The sequence below is a fragment of the Peromyscus maniculatus genome, chromosome 13, assembly GCF_049852395.1.
Source record: "Peromyscus maniculatus bairdii isolate BWxNUB_F1_BW_parent chromosome 13, HU_Pman_BW_mat_3.1, whole genome shotgun sequence".
NCBI lineage: Eukaryota > Metazoa > Chordata > Mammalia > Rodentia > Cricetidae > Peromyscus > Peromyscus maniculatus.
Genome location: NC_134864.1, coordinates 23408828 through 23426467, shown reverse-complemented (window position 1 = coordinate 23426467; position 17640 = coordinate 23408828). Strand labels below are relative to the sequence as shown.

General features: G+C 45.9%; 1 protein-coding gene across 1 annotated transcript in view; it reads left to right on the top strand.

The window, feature by feature from the left end:
- The window catches only part of Twsg1 (twisted gastrulation BMP signaling modulator 1), a 45244-nt gene extending 32206 nt beyond the window's left edge, over positions 1-13038 (top strand). Inside the window, exons 3-5 of the mRNA XM_076549794.1 lie at positions 482-581; positions 8120-8386; positions 9466-13038. Of these exons, the coding sequence (XP_076405909.1) occupies positions 482-581; positions 8120-8386; positions 9466-9647 (549 nt within the window). The 3' untranslated portion in view covers positions 9648-13038. The remainder of the gene's footprint in view (positions 1-481; positions 582-8119; positions 8387-9465) is intronic.
- Positions 13039-17640: the final 4602 nt, after the last annotated feature.

The following is a 17640-nucleotide window of genomic DNA, read 5'->3' as shown; positions in this document are numbered from 1 at the left end:
AGATGGTTGTGAACTACCATGTGGGTGTTAGGAACCGAACATGGGCCTCTGGACAAGCCAGCGCTCCTAACCCCAGAGCCGTCTCCAGGCCCTAGAGGATGGCCTTGGTCACACTTCCTGTGCTGATGAACCACAGCTCCCTTCAGAAGTTGGCTTTCCCTTTAGATAACTTAGGCAGTGAATGCAGTAAAAGGTTTCGTTCTGCTGCTGAACTATGTATCGAGGTGGTATAAAGTTGTGGGTTATGAGGGAAAATATTTTGTTTCAAAGTAAAGTGAAAAACATCTTTGTTCATTGTAAACATCCAAAGGAAATAAAAACCTACTTGACATTGTAAGTAGTTATGCTCCTGTAAATGATGCTGTTGAATAAGAAGTACACCAGGAATAAATGTTTATAATGAAAATACTGTGGGTTACTGTTTTGCTCCAAGGGTTTTGGGTATTCTAACGTGTGGTCTTTAAATGCTGTCTATTCTCAGGAGCTCTGTCAGTGCCGGCCTGGAGAAGGAAGCTGCCCCTGCTGTAAGGAGTGCATGCTGTGCCTGGGGGCCCTGTGGGATGAGTGCTGTGACTGCGTGGGTAAGTGGTGTGCAGTGCAGTCTCCAGGCTGTCCTAAGTCCCAGGAGCCTTGACTCCAGACGATAGGATTGTCATTGTTGTGATGTGACACCATGACCAAAGCACCTGGGGGAGGAAAGGGTTTATCCAGCTTACACACACAGTAAGAGTTTATCACTGAAGGGAGTCAGGACAGGATCCCAGGGGCAGGAGCTGATGCAGAGGCCATGGAGGGGAGCTGCTCACTGGCTTGTTTTCATGGCTTGCTCAGCCTGCTTTCTTTTTTTCTTTTTCTTTTCTTTTCTTTTTTCTTTTTTTTTTTTTTTGTTTGTTTTGTTTTTTTTGGTTTTTCGAGACAGAGTTTCTCTGTGTAGTTTTGGTGCCTGTCCTAGATCTCACTCTGTAGACCAAGCTGGCCTTGAACTCACAGAGATCTGCGTGGCTCTGCCTCCCCAGTACTAGGATTAAAGGCGTGCGCCGCCGCCGCCGCCGCCGCCGCCGCCACCACCACCACCACCCAGCTTTATTTCTATTCTTAAATTTAGCTCCTCTCTGTCCCTTCTCCTCCTGCCCCCTCACAGCCCTAACTAAGCTCTTCTGCTGTCGATCTCATCTTCGTCCTCAGTTCCTCCATCCACGCTTGTTCCTTCCTTTCCTGCTCTCCTGACCTGACCCAATCCCTACCATCTACAAAAACTCTGCCTTCTTCTTTCTTCTCCAGCAGCATGACTCTGCTCAGCACTAGGAATTCTGTCTCAATCCTCCTTCACCTGGTATGCAAAAAACCCTTTTGTTCTGAGTCAGTTGCTCTGGAATGCCACTTGGCCTATCAGAGGAAGGAGAGTCTGAGCTTGATTTGTACAAGAACCAAAGCTATGTACCTAAGAGACAGGCACTTGGCCTAGGAGACAGGTTGTGTCTCCAAAAGAATCTTTTACCTTAATTCAGGGGCCTCAGGGGCCTAGTGCGTGGTCTGGCCAGGTTGCTTGTTCTTGGATGCTTTGGAGCTGGCCCTATCTTTGGATGTTAGCTAAAGGGGATATTTGCAGAAGGCAGATATCCAATTCAAATGCTAAAAAGAGAGCAGTGAGCCTGGCGACAGAAAGCCTTGTCTAACTGACCTTATCCAAGTACTTGAAGTGTATATGCCCAAGGAATGGTCCACTCAAACTATTGTAAGTTCTTGGGGAAATTATGAGTACAAGAAATTCATAGCAAGAAACAGCTGACATGTTAAAAGCTGAATAACACCAAATATTCCTTGATATAAGGCTTCCTCCAGAAGAATTCCTTGATCCTTCTAGGTATAGCTTTATCATATACAGCTGGACTTCTATTTCATATTCCTGTAGCCCGCTGCACTGTCTTTGAAATCAAGTAAATAAACCATTAAAAGAAACATTGAGTTAGATTTTAAAAAGGAGCACTAAACTAGGCATGGTCATGAGTGTGTGTGCACACATGTGTGTGCATGTGTGTGTGTGCTTATGGATGATGAAGCTAGAAACAAAATTGGGAGAGAAAAGAAGATACCTACAGGAAGTGAGAAATGGAGAGTGCAATGGAGTACATGTAATAGTAAAGCAAAAGAGAGGGAACAAAGAGAACATGCGGAGCAGTGAGGAGGTGCTGGGGTAGGCACTGGGAAGAGGAATGAATGAGAACAAAGGATAATCTCTCTCTCTCTCTCTCTCTCTCACACACACACACACACACACACACACACACACACACACACACACACACAGAGTTTTACTTACTTTTCTATTGCTATGACAAAACACCATGACCAAGTCAACTTACAAAACAAAGCATTTAATTTGGAGGCTCCCAGTCCCAAGGGTTAGAGGCCGTGAGCATCACGGTGGGCGGAGCATGGCAGGCAGACATGGCGCTGGAGTGATAGCTGAGAGCTTACATCTTATCTGAATGAAAGGATGAAATAAAAGGAGGCCATGACTCCTTCTAAAGTGTGGAGAAGGTTTTTTTTTGTAAATCTAAGAGAGAAAGCAGGCAGAGGGACCAGTCCAGCTGAGCATGACCAGCAGACGAAACGGTACCATGAGAGGAGAGATGGGCAGTGAGAGGAAGAGAGAGCCAGCCCGGGGGCCAAGAAACCAGCTTAGCCATATGGTTGAGTTTTGCAGAGATCAGGCTGGGGGAGGGAAGTGGAAGCCCAGCCCCTTGGAGGAGCCACAGGTACTGAGTAGTCCTGGGAGCGCTGGCCAGCATCTGCTTTGATGTGTTAATAGACACCTCAGGTAGCTCTTTGTCTCTGGTTTCTTTACCACTCTACCCACATTAGACTCTTTTTTTGTTTTGGAGGTTTTGTGGGGTTTTTGTTTGTTTGGTTTTTGGTTTTTCAAGACAAGGTTTCTCTGTGTAACAGCTCTGGCTATCCTGTCCTAGAACTCACTCTGTAGACCAGGCTGGCCTCAAAATCCATCTGCCTCTGCCTCCCGAGTACTGGGATTAAAAGTGCCAGTCATCACTATCCATCGGGAAGCCTATCTTTAACTGATTATCTTTTTGAGAAAATATATCTGTATTATAAAAAACAATTGCAAAACACATTTGTTTCAATATGACTCAGAAAAATATTAATTAAAAGGACTGAAAATAATCAGGATTTGGGGGATGGAGAGATGGCTCAGAGACCCTGCTTCTCTTCCAGAAGACCTGGGTTCAGTTCTCAGCACCCACATGGCAGCTCACAACCATCCATAACTCCAGTTCAAGGGGTTCCAGTGCCCTCTTCTGGCCTCAATTGGCACTGCATGCATGTGGTGTACAGATCTCACAATTGCAGGCCAAAGATCATAAAATAGATATAAATATTAGAATGTTGTGGACTATTGAACAAACAAATAGGAAATATAACAGTATACTCAGAAAAAGAAATATTTAAAATGGAGGAGAAAAACATCAGCCAGGCATGATGGTGCACACCTTTAATCCCAGCACTTGGGAGGCAGTCAGGCAGATCTCTGTGAGTTCCAGGACAGCCTGGGCTACACAAGAGAAACTCTGTCTCTAAATACCAAGAAGAAGAAGGGGAGGAAGAGGAAGAGGAGAAGGAAGAAAAAGGAGAAGAGGAAAAGGAAGGAGGAAAGAGAAAATCTCCCAGTGATGGGGTGGAGACGTCTTTAGGTTGAAGGCCCCAGAATGCTGAGGAATTTTTAAAGGAAGCCTGACATCTAGATAAGCCTTTATAAGAATTTATAGCTTTCAAGTTAAAGAATATTCTAAAAGATTTTAAGATAAATAATGCATGAATGTGGGGATGCCTACAGCCTACAGCATGGAAGGCTGAGGTTGGAACCTGTGACTTCACAAGTTTGAAATCAGTGTGGGAGAGAGGGAGGAGAGGACGTAGAAGGAAGGGAGGGAAAAAAAGAGGAGACAGAGGGATGGAGGAAGGCAGGAGAGTGCATGTCCAAGAAATATATGTGATTGTAATTATATAATAAGTCCACCCCACCCTCAGACAATTCAGTATTGCTGAATCCTGACCCTCTTTTGGTAGACATGTAAGACAGAATGTCGTACTCACCATTTTTTTAAACAGAGTTTCATTGTGAGATTTTCATACATGTATGTAATACACTTTTATCATATTTACCACCTCTGACATCCTCTCTTGCCCTCCACGCTCCTACTGGTCTTCTCCTGACATAGTCCTTTTTGTACCTTTGTCCTTTTTTAGATAGGGTCTTACTGTGTAGACCAGGCTTGTAGCTAGAGTTTTCCTGCCTGGCCCACAGTCAGGACAAATCTCTGTCACCCGCCAGTCCCACAGCTGCTCAGACCCAACCAAGTAAACACAGAGACTTATATTGCTTACAAATTGTATGGCCGTGGCAGGCTTCTTGCTAACTGTTCTTATAGCTTAAATTAATCCATTTCCATAAACCTATACCTTGCCACGTGGCTCGTGGCTGGCTGGCAGTGACTCCCTTTGCCTTCCTGTTCTCTCAATTCTCTCTCTGCTAGTTCCGCCTATACTTCCTGCCTGGCCACTGGCCAATCAGTGTTTTATTTATTGACCAATCAGAGCAATTTGACATACAGACCATCCCACAGCACCAGGCTGGCTTAGAATTCAGAGATCTCTACCTCTACCTCCTGAATGCTGAGATCAAAGGTGTACAAAACCACTCCCGGCTTTTATGTCTTTTTTTTTTTTTTTTGGTTTCGAGACAGGGTTTCTCTGTGTAGCTTTGCGCCTTTCCTGGAACTCGCTTTGGAGACCAGGCTGGCCTCGAACTCATAGAGATCCGCCTGCCTCTGCCTCCCCAGTGCTGGGATTAAAGGCATGTGCCACCACCGCCTGGCTTTTTATGTCTCTTAAAAGAGAAAAATTACATTCTCATTCAAGAGAGAGTCAAAAAGATATCGCACACCATTCTTTAAATGAGTTATAGAGACCAGTGAAACAGAACAGGACAGACGAGCAAAGAGAAGAACATGGAGGAGAGAACAGTAGGGGCTGTAACTGAGAGTTCAGTGCAGCACCCTTGGAAAACAGCCATGGCGGCGACCTGGGAGACGACAGTCCTGGCTGAGGCCATTGGAAAGGCTCTGAGAAGCTCTCCTCTGAGGAGACACTGGGCCTTTTGACCTCCAGACTTGTGCTTGAGAAGCATAATATTTTCTCACGAAATGCTGAAGCTTTGTTCTGTGTCCAGCAGTCCTAAGCTGAGTACTATAGAGGTGCATGTGCATCAGGCTGTCGAAGCACTGCTCACAGATGTGCGGACGGCCTAGATGTCTGTCAGCAGATGAGGGGGTGAGGAGTTGTGGCGCCTGGATACAGTGGACGTGGGGTTCCTTTAAATAACTCCAGCTTAGTGGTCATGAATTGCTTAGTTTGTCCTTATCCTTGATGGTTTCATTCATTTTTCACTTTAAAAGATGAGTTTGCTGGACTTAACCGACTTCACTCTCAGGACTTGAAATATGTCATTCCAACTGACCATGATGGCATATGCTGCAATCCCAGCACTTGGGAGACTGAGACAGGAGGATGGCCAAAAATGTGAGGCCAACTTGGGCTACATGGTGAATTCAAGGCAAGCCTGTACTGTATAGAGACACTGTCTTAGAACATGAACACACACACACACACACACACACACACACACACACACACACACACACGGGAGGAGAGGGTGGAGCAGTAAACAGGGAGCTCTTTTTCTTTGTTGGTACTCTGCTGCCTGACACAGTATTTTGTCATCCTGCCCACCATCCCTAACACTCATTCTTCTGTTTGATTTAGTAGTCTGTCGATAATGCTTTCCATAACATTCTTACTGGAATTGTTGAGATTTTGTTACCAATATTTGCTGGGTTTGTTTTAGTTTTTTGACAATGTCCATTCTCACGCTGAATTCCCATTCAACTCCCTGCCGCTCTCATGCATGCTGCTTTTTAAAATCCTGGCCTGTGACGTCCTCACTTCACTCATCCGATTGTTCAGACAAGGGTGGGTTGTTTTTTGTTTTTTTTTTAAGATTTATTTATTTATTATGTATACAGAAGAGGGCACCAGATCTCATTACCGATGGTTGTGAGCCACCATGTGGTTGCTGGGAATTGAACTCAGGACTTCTGGGAGAGCAGTCGGTGCTCTTAACCTCTGAGCCATCTCTCCAGCCCCACTGGTGGGTTTTAGAAGGAGATTTTAGATTCTCTGTCATCTCCGCTGTTTCTCCATCAGTCTCTTCCGCAGCTGTGACCTGAGGCAGAAGCCTGCTGCCTGTGTGCCTCGAGTGCTGACCTGCATCTCTGCATCCTTCCTTGGGAAGCTGCTAACTTAGGAGGTCTCCACGCCCAAGGTCTCCAACCTCAGTCCTGCCCTAAGAGCTTCTGACGGTCTCCAGCCCCACCCCTTCCCACCCCAGGTGTCAGAGATGCCGTTGCTGCCTGTCCTCCTTGTCCCCTCTCAGTTCTGTCTGTGCCGTCTCATTGGCCTGTCACTTTGTGGACACTGGTTGTTTTCTTTTTCTTTTCAAAATAAAATCGGCCCTTTATCACCCCAGCTCTGTTCCTTTGTAGTGTTTCCAAGAGTCAGTTCCTGTACTCTGTCCCCTCCATGTCCTGGTTTTAATGCAATATTATTTAAATGACTTGCCTTTTTTGTCTAGAGTTGGTTAGATACACAAAACTGAATTTTTTGTGATGAGCTTTCTGATAGTAAGTACTGGCGTGTGAAGTCTTTTGAAGTCAGACATGGCCTTTTCGTTTCTGGTCTAGCTCCACTCACAGACTCTGGCAGAGCCTGTGTGCTGCCCACGGTCCATGGCGGTACCAGCTGCCCGCCGCACTGGGGCTGCCTGAGCATGTGCTTGTCGGAACAGTGAGCAGGAAGGCAGAGTGAGCCATGACTGTGGCTCTGGCCCTGGGTTATGTAACAGTAGACAAGACGTTTACTTTGTCTGGGTCCGTTTCCTCACTTAGATTAAAGTGTTCACACTTGATCTTTTAATCTCTGGCTCTGCGGTACAGTCTAACTGTTAAGTTCAGATTTCTTACATTTTATGAGAGAAATACACATTATTCTACTCAGCTCTTGCCAAATTCTTTAAGAAAATGTAAAAAACAGAAGAGATACTTTTCTCCTCTCTGAATTTATGAAATTTGAGAATTTATAAATTTTGGCTTAACTTTTCAAGCTTTTACTCCAGGGAAGCATGAAACTCCGTATTAGACCTAATAGATATTAAACAAAAAATGAATCATAATTTTGCTTTTAAAGTATGATGTACAGGGAGTGCCACCTGTTATATACAAGGAGCAGGCTTGATCCCCAGCACTCACAGACCAGCTGTTGTCACCCACACCTGTAATCTCAGCACACAAGGGACAGCGGTGGAACATTGGGAGCTCAAGTCACCCTTGGTGTTGTGGTTTGAATGTGAAGTGTCCCCCACTGCTCAGCTGATGGTGCCCTGGGGACCTTAGGAGGTGGCGCTGCTGAGGAAGTGGGACACTGGGGCGAGCCTGAGGTATGATAGCCCAGCCCCACTTCCTGTCCGCTCTGCTTCCTGGCTGTGGATGTGACACCAGCCTGGGATTGCAGGTGTGATATTGAGGGCCCGCGTAGCATTCTAGCAACTGGGCTGTATCCCAAGCCTTGGCACCCCGCTTTCATGCCCACACTGTTGATTGAGTCAGTGAAAGTTGACATTCCATGTCTTCACATTGCCTTCCATGTCTTACACACACACACACACACACACACACACGCACGCACGCACGCACGCACGCACGCACGCACACGTATTTGTGTGTGTTCCTGGCTCACTGTGTATTTGTGCATCCAAAGCCCTGGAATCACACTCCCGGAGTCCTGTGAGTGGAGGTAGTTTGGAACCTTGGTTTGCTCAGTGGGTGGTTCTCATACTTTTTGTTCTTTAGGGGACAAAAAGGTTGGAAAACATGAACTCATAACACTAGAAATCACAGTGTTAACATACAGAGCCTTCATTCCATGGAATTAGCAAACCCCCGAAATGTTATATCAAAGTAAGCTTTGATTCTTCCTGTCTTCCCAGGCATGTGTAACCCTCGGAATTACAGCGACACACCTCCCACTTCCAAGAGCACAGTGGAGGAGCTGCATGAGCCCATCCCTTCCCTGTTCAGAGCGCTCACCGAGGGAGACACCCAGCTGAACTGGAACATCGTCTCCTTCCCTGTGGCAGAAGAACTCTCTCACCACGAAAATCTAGTTTCCTTTTTAGAAACTGTGAACCAGCCGCACCACCAAAATGTGTCTGTTCCCAGCAACAATGTTCACGCCCCTTATCCCAGTGACAAAGGTACCTGTTCCACTCTGTGGCCTGCCCTGTGACAGACTACAATAGGTTATCTTCTGGAGCAGCTTTGAAGTTTGGATTTGTGTAGTCTTGAATAGATGGTAGATGAGGAGACACATCAGCATGGAGACTGTGTTGGAAGATGACGACTCCCTAGTTCTGCTATTTATTTGAATCAGACTTTAAATGTTCTTTATTACATGGCATTTGTGCTTGCTGTCATGTGACTGTCAAAGGTCCTCATAAGTTAGGTGTTTGCTAATGATGCCAGCATCATCAACTAATTAATTTTTATTTTGTTATTGTGTCTGTATGTGCTTCTGAGTGTTGGCACACGCACCGTGGCACTTGTGGAGGTCACAGGACAATGTTGAGGAGTCAGTTCTGTCCCCTCCGCTATGGATTCTGGGTACAGGACGGATTTTACTCCTTGCTGCCATCCATTAAAGTGTTACAGACAAATCGGTATCACAGACATCTCGATTCCAGGTGTAATTGCTGATTACCGCCTGAGAATCCTAGCAAAGAACATTTACTAGTGAGAATAGATCGTGTTGTAATTGTGGAGTATAAAGAGCTTGTAACTATGATAAAGTCTTTAATGTTTCAATACCGTTTATAGCAGAAGAATAGGGCATTTGTGAAAATACAATTGCTGTGGCTTTGGTTTTAGTTTTTTGAGACAAGGTCTGAAATGTAGACCAGGCTGGTCTTGAACTTGTGGCAGTCCTCCCTCTGGGACTATAGCTGTATGCATCACACGTGGCTTGCAGCTGTGTCTTTTTTTTTTTTTTTTTTTTTTCCGAGACAGGGTTTCTCTGTGTAGTTTTGGTCCCTGTCCTGGATCTCACTCTGTAGACCAGGCTGGCCTCGAACTCACAGAGATCTGCTTGGCTCTGCCTCCTGAGTGCTGGGACTAAAGGCGTGCGCCACCACCGCCCGGCATGAAGGTCTTTTTTTCTGATTTTTGTCATTTGCTGATTGGCAATAAGAGAACTAAGGAAATAATTGCTCGTGTCACTTAACTGAGTGCCGGAACTCTTCTTGTTCGTGCTGAAATCTGCATTTCTTTTGTTTTTCAGAGCACATGTGCACGGTGGTTTATTTTGATGACTGCATGTCCATACACCAGTGTAAAATATCCTGTGAGTCCATGGGAGCATCCAAATACCGCTGGTTTCATAACGCCTGCTGTGAGTGCATCGGTCCCGAGTGTATCGACTATGGCAGCAAAACGGTCAAGTGTATGAACTGCATGTTTTAAAGAAGGAAAAGAAACGCACACCAAAGCAGTTTAGTTAGCAGGAGGACATGACAGTTGCTCATAAGTCATGAAGTGTGCAGAAGTCAGGAGTCAGGCATGCTAGGACCATGTTAAATTATATTGTTAGAACTGTACTTTGTATGTTCGCTGCCTATTTGTGTGTGTCTCTTCCGTTGGATGCAGTAGAACTTCAGTCATATGAGAATCAGGGTACAGAGGAGTCCTGGGAGATATGAAGGTCTGAAGAGAGACTGGTGCTTTTTTTTGGAAAGTGATAGAGAAGATTGTTAACAGGAAGTCCTAGGTCACCAGGTCTCTATGCTCACACCTTTCCTAACCGTGCCTTGCATTGCTTATCTGTTTCATATAAAGCGAGTCAGTAGTGCAGTGCAGACTTCAAACTCACATTCAAGCCGCTGCAGAAGCTTAATTTCAAACCACTTTACATTGGTCTTAGAAAGTAAATATTTACTGATTTTACAACAGAAAACTTGTACCTAGGGCAAGTGAGCTGCCTCAGGGGGTGAAGGTGCTTGCTGCCACGCCTGGTGCCTGAGCTTGTTCCCCGGTCCCCAGAGCCTGTACAGTGCAAGGAGAGAACCGGCTCCCGCAAGTTGTCCTCTGACCTCCATACATGCACAGTGACTACATGCAGGTATGCACATAGGTGTACGTACACGCGCACACACACTAAGTACACATTTAAAGGCATTTTCAACCTCTCGCGTGGTGAAATCTGTCCTGTAGCACTCACGCTGACAACGATTTAGACCCAACCTTCCACTCCCATCCATAGTGCTGATGTGTGGATATAGGCAGGTGAGTATCTACCAAGAATTGCAGCACAGCATTGAAACTCCATAAAAGCACTGTGAGGATCTGGCTGCGGGAGCAGCCAGGTGAGAGCGGGACTGTAGATCACGTGATGCCACCTCAGGCACCAGGAAGCAGCTGTCCTTTTCCAGGTGCACAGCAGAGGTGAAAGTGAGGTGCACCAGGAGGAGGGTCAGGCTCCACACCAGCAGAACAGCCAGCCTCTCCAGCACGTGAGACTGCAGAGGGTGAAGAGGAGTTTACAGAGAAGGGCGGGAACTCTTAGTAGGATCCACTTTAAAACCATTTATAGTCACTAGTTTTGTTACTTTGTAATAATCACATTTGTTTCTGGATATCTGAATCTAATATTCTTATTAAGTAAGCATCATATTTTGGGAATCTATATTTCTGAAAGTGGAGGGGGAATCTGTTTAATATGTTCACTCCTAGCATACTGCAGAATTATCTAGTTAGCTGCTTATGTAGTGTTTCCATAGAGACAAGCTGAAATACTACATGCCCTTCATAGAAATAAAATCCTCACCGTCAATCATGAATCTAAAACAAATATTTATAATACACAGACTCAATGTAATAAAATTGCTATTTTCTCTAGTGCGTATTTGAATTAAAAGTAACTTTTTAGGAATACTCTTTATATGTCTATATATTTTAGTACATAAATTAGAAAATGCTCTGCAACACATTTTGCATTCTTGTTTGAATAGGAGTTAGTTACGAGGTCATTTGCGATTTTATGGCTATTCCTGTAAAATCTGTGCTCTTTCCAATAACTGAAGAACACTCCATGTACTTCAGCCTGCTAAGAGCTGACTTAGAACGTGGGTAGATTTGATTGTTAGACATCAAGGGGTCCTCTCTTACTTGTACACACAGTGCCTCTGTTTCAAAGTGTCTTGGAAACATTTCGGCTCCTTTCCGAACTCCGACGTGGTCGTGGGTTTGCTTGCAATCAGGAGGGAGCCCTGAAGGACCGCAGCTGGCCGCTCCATTTCAGCTTGCTAATTTGGGGAAATGTCATGCCTGCGACTGGAAGAATGCTTTGATGGTTTCAGGCAGTGTGCCTCAAGTTTTCTTTTTTGTTGGTTTGTTTTTGCTGTTGTTTTGTTTTGAGGCAGGGTCTCTGTGCAGCCCTGGCTGGCCTGGAACTTGTTCTGTAGACCAGGCTGGCCACCCTCATGTTGTCTTATGATGGCCACAAACATTGTTAAAATGTGTCGTGACCTTTCCTAAGCTTTTCATTGTCAGATTTTAAAATGGTGTATGTCTTTTTTACCCCAAACATTTCTTTGTGGACAATTTCTTAAACCAGTTGCTTTAACTGTTTTATTGCCCTGTTTTCCCCACCGGAAATGATCGCTGGAGGTAAATTTTATGTTCATATTTTGTGTATTTCTCCTGGTTTGCCAAGGCCTTGAGGAGAAGCAGTATTCAGCTGACACATTTTCTTTTTAGAGCCAGGGTTTGTGTGCACACTTGTGGTGCCACCACTTGAGAGCTGAACAAGGAGGTCAGAAGGTCAAGGCCAGCCTGGGATACACAGCAAGACACTGTCTCCACAAAGCAAAGAACTCCTCTCTAGTTCTGTATCAACGTTCTGAGTAATGTTTTTTCTAAATTGAAATTGAACATTTAAGAAGCGTAGCCTCGCTAACTGTATACATTCTGTACCGTTCTAGCATATTCACCTCCATAATGAAGATTTTGTAGTAGTTTCTTTTTCAATAAAAAATGATGTTGTCTTTATTACAGCCAGATCATAAAAACACTAGATTTTTAAGGGCTGAGGCTGAAGCCCAGTGGTGGAGCTCTTACTTATCATGTGTGCGGCCCTGGGGTTCATCCGAGTAAAACAAGAAACAAGACACTAGATTGTGAGTCAGAGGGTTTTATTAAATCCATACATATATACACTTTTCTGTAGCAAGACATGGGCTCACAGGCAGGTTTTTCTCTTGTGATTCCCCCATAACGTGTAATTATGACTGTAACTATATTCCTATTACGGTACAAAAGCAGTGATTCACGTAAAATGTAGGGTTTGTTTACACAGGAAGCTATGAAAGGGGGCTTCACACCAAAGTGTGGCTGGTTGTTTGTTTGTTTGTTTGTTTTTCAAGACAGGGTATCTTTGGTAGCCTTGGCTGTCTTAGAACTCCCTCTGTAGACCAGGCTGGCCTCAAACTCACAGAGATCCACCTGCCTCTGCCTCCAAAGTGCTGGGATTAAAGGTGTGTGCCACCATCACGTAGCCAAAGTATAACTTTTGAAGTTTCAGAAAATAAGATTGTCATTAGCATATTTGAACAAGTATTTGTAAATCAAAAAAGCATCAAAATAGAGAAAAAACCTAAAACTTCTCTGGAAAATGAAGCTTAGAATTGGGCACAGTTGGAGGGTTTGTACTTAGATATCGTCTTTCCAGACTTTAAATTCTTTTGTTCATTCCCAAGAGTCTATGTTTATTGCATTTGACATGACCTACAATATTGTATATATTCTTGTTGGTTGTCTCTGTAATCAAAAAAGTATTTTAATAAAAAATAGAAATGAACATGAGTCATGTTTTTTTATTAATTTCAGCAGAGAATGTTGCATATGGCATTCTGTCTAGTGATGTTCGCATCCCTTTTTCCTGGCTGTCCCCACAGAGTTGCTGGACCAGCCCACATAACGGTAGCAAATGCTTCTGCACTCTGCCTGCTGGGTCATGGCACCAGCTGCTTTCCAAGAGTGATCTTAGCACACAGATCTGACCCCAGGCCATGTGCCCCAGGTGCCCCAGTTCAGCCATGAATGCAGTAGGTGCTGATGGCGTACCGCAGTGCCGAACCACAGTGCCAAACCGCAATGTGGTACTGAGCAGTCCTGATGGGTGTGAAGGAGGAGGTGTAAGAAGTTACCTCCCTAGCCGTCCCACAACAGTGCACCCAGGCCAGTGTGACTGTTAGACCCGGGAGAGAGGCGATGAGCTGTGCTGTCACAGTGGCTGTCACAGTGTCGCACTGTTCTATTGCTGTGAAGACACCTTGACCAAGGCAGCCTTCTAAGAAAGCACTTACCCAAGGGCTTGCTCACACTTCAGAGGTTAGTCCAGGGTCACGATGGGGAGGACGTGGCTGTGGTAGGCGGATGTGCTGGAGCAGCAGCTGAGAGTTGATCCGCAGGCAAGTGTAACAGGCCCCCAGACCTTAGCACAACTGACACCATGATAGAAACACCATCCAGGCCTTGAAGTCTGGCTCATAGGCAGCATTGCCTGCTGAAACAGGAGCCAAGTTACGTCAACAGTCGGGGATGTGGCTTGAAAGTCCCCAAGTGAAAAGTCCCTGCCTCTACGAACCTTGCATTTTTCTTCTGTAGTTCTGCTTCTTACTAACTGAAATGTGCCAACCAGAATATGGGTTTTGTGCATAAAGGACTGAGAACTGTAAGACTCGGGTCTACATATTTTGGGCAGATTTCCTGTGCAGCTGCAGGCGGACACTACTTTCTGTTTGGCTTTAGGGGTGTCCAAGTGGCGGCCTCTGCTGGACTTACCTCGCAACAGCAGTAGGCAGAGATGGAGACTTGGTCTGGAGTGGCCTTTGAAAACCTTAAAGCCCACCCCGAGTGACACACCTCCTCCAACAAGACCACACCCCCTAATCCTTCCTAACAGGCCACTAACTGGGAACCAAACATTCAAATACGTGAGCCTATGGAGGCCATTCTCATTCAAACCACCACACATAGTAAAATCAACTGATGAGAGAAGATGGGCTGAGGTCCTGGCGGGGTAGAGGTCCGAGGAAAGACAGATTTGTTAGGAAAGCCGCTCCAGTGGCCAATGTGGCGCAGATGTTAGAGGTGAAATAGAGTTGGAGGCCACGCTGGAGCTCAGGCATCTGGGTGGCAGGGCAGTGCCAGGCACGCCTGCCCCATCCAGCAGCCCTTAGAAAGTATCTTTTTTGGTTGCGAGCCTAGCCTTTAACAGCTGAGCCATCTCTCCAGCCCTAGAAAGCATCTTTTTAAGCCAGGCACGGTGGTGCACACCTTCAATCCAGCACTGCTGAGGCAGGAGGACCTCTGTTCTCTGTGAGTTCGAAGCCAGCATAGTCTACATAGCAAGCTCCATGATAGACAGGACAATGTGGAGGGATCCTATTTCAAAAATTATGTGTATTTTTACATTGGTACATAGTAATTATACATATTTGTGGGACACAATGTGACCTTCCAAGACTTGTATACAATGTGTAATGGAACACACACACACACACACACACACACACACACACACACACACTCATCTGTCACCCCAGACATTGTTTCTTTGTGTTGGGAACTTTAAAAAAGAAAATGGGGTTGGGGATTTAGCTCAGTGATAGATTGCTTGCCTAGCAAGCGCAAGGCCCTGGGTTCGATCCTCAGCTCCACCAAAACAACAACAACAACAACAAAACAACCAGTGGGGGTTGGGGGTGGTGCACACCTTTAATCCCAGCAGAGGCAGAGGCAGGTGAATGTCTGTGAGTTAGAGACCAGCCTGGTCTACAGAGCTAGTGCCAGGACTATTACACAGACAAACCCTGCTTCAAAAAATAAAAAGTAAATTCATTTTGCCCAATGTTGGTGAAAAAGTACAGGAGGCCTTTGTTTTGGCCTAAGCCTCTACACCAGCACCAGCAAGCAGAGCAAAAGAGTCTCTCACACCCCAAGCCCCAGGATTGAACTTTAAGGAAACTGGTAATCCCCAACAGACCAGTTTTTCTTGAAAAAGCAGGCTCCGGTCTACCTGAGCATAAGAAAGCCCATCTGTTTTAATGCTTACCAAAAAAAAAATAACTAGGTGCAACTGGATTGTAATCGGTGAGGTTTTTGTTTTTGTTTTTAATGCCATTTCCTTATTTTTAATGTACAAAATTCATTGTTCTGATGGGAGCTCTCTTTCTGTTTTGTAGAGGACATTGATAGATCTCAAATAAAAGCCAATTAGATCTGTGACGCAGGCTTTTACAGTATCATCTTTTGAGGAAGTCGGACTTTATTGTCTAGGCTGGTCTTAACTCTTGAGCTCAAGTGACGCTCTGGCCTCAGCCTCCCAGTCACTCAGCCCCCAGGCATGTACCACCCCGCACAGCCCTGAGCTTCTGCTTTGAAAAGGGACTGTCAGTGTAGAAGCACACAGAAGAACCTCCTCCTTCTGTGCCAGGCTGGGGACTGGGAGAGTTCTCAGACTAGATCCCAGGAAAGCGGAGGCCCCTATCTGCGGGCCAGGAAAACAAAAATTCCCTTACTGGATTTCAGGGAGCCACTGAGGTTAGTCTCAGTCACCACTGGACTGTCTGTCAGGCAGAATGGTTGTGTGACCTGACTCTCCACTCTGACACACCTGTAGAGGTAGTGCCTGCTCCCAAGGCTCCGGTAAGTCAGAAAGTCTTCATGCTGCTGGGCCTCAGAGCAGCTGGGGTTACCTCATGGGAAGGCAGAGCAATGGTAGACAACCAGCCTTTGTTTTTTGTTTTTTAGATGCTTTTCTTGCCCCCTGTAGTCTGCTGGAAGGAAGAGAGAGCGAGGAGCTGGAAAAGACCTCATTCCCATGGCCCCCATCTCAATGTGCCCACGTATTCTGTCCATGACACTGACCTGGGGCTTGTAGGGAGGCGTTTCCCGGAGCTGCAATGCCCTTTCTCAGGGAAGTCCCCACCTGGAAATAGCAGCCCAGCCTAGAGGATCCCAAGATGGGCCACGGAGGCTCCTAGCTGGCATTGGCAGGAATAGGGCAGAAAACAATGAGACAGGATGTGTTGTAGCCCTAGCTTTACAGGGTGGCACATGTCCCCAGCTCCCTGGCTCACACCCTTCTACTTGACAGGGTGGCACATGTCCCCAGCTCCCTGGCTCACACTCCTATACTTTCAGTCCTGCTCTGATGTCCCCCAGGTCCTGATGTCCCCTCTGCTGGGTCAGGTTTTCATAGAGACTATGGTTCCTTGGTCTGAGGTCTCAAATGCTACCTGTTAGCGATGTCCTCTTTGACCACATTTCTAAACATCCACTCTGTGGCCCCTCTGGTGATATTTTTATTCGTGCTCTAACAAATAAAGCTTGCCTGGGGAATCAGAGGAAAATGCCAGCCACTATATTAAATATAGAAGTCAGACAATGGTAGCACACACCTTTAATCCTAGCACTAACCATAGAGGTTTGGAGGTCTGGACAAACAGACAGGAAAGTGATGTAGCTTGGTGGAAAGAAGAAATGATATAGCTGAGCGGAGAGAGGAAGTAAGAGGGCAGGGCACAGAAAGGTATATAGGTGTGGGTATACAGGAAGTAGCAATCTCCTGGGCTGAGGATTTCCTAGTGGTAAGAACATGGGGCTGGAGAGATGGCTCAGAGGTTAGGAGCACTGACTGTTCTTCCAGAGGTCCTGAGTTCAACTCCCAGCAGCCACATGATGGTTTACAACTATCTGTAATGAGATCTGGTGCCTCTTCCAGCCTGCAGGGATGCAGGCAGAATACTGTATGCATAATAAATAAATTAAAAAAAAAAAAAAAGGAACTTGTGGCTGCCTTGTTCTATCCCTCTGATCTCTCAGCTTTCACCCCAATATCTGGCTCTGGGTTGTTTTTTTTTTTGTTTGTTTTTTGTTTTGTTTATTAATAAGACCGTTTAGTAATTCATGTTACAAGCCCCCCTTCCGATGACCCATTAGCCTGCTTTAATTCTTTAATACCACAGTTACCCCCGAAAGGTAGCCTCGATACTTATTATCTGTTCTTCTAGACTGGGGCCCAAGAGGACGGGACATAAGTGTGTCCCTTCCCGACAGGTGTTTGTTTTGGAAGTTTGGTCCCCAGTGTGATAGGGTTGGGAGGTGTTGGGACCCTGAAGCAGTGGAGCCCACGGGAGGTCCTTAGGCTGCGGGCTTCCTTTTCTTGTCAGTGTGACAGAATGCCTAAGAAACCATTGAAGAGAGGAAGAACTTCGGCTTATGCTCCAGAGAGCCGTCCAGTCCACCCAGGCAGGGAGAGCAGGGCCTGCAGGAAGGTGAGGCGAGGCTTTCATCCCTTCCAACGAGGAAGCTAAAGGCCCAAGCCCCGCCCCTACAAACCTGTGCCTGCCAGCCAGGCTGTGTGTCCAAAAGGTTCTACCGTTTCCCTGGGCAG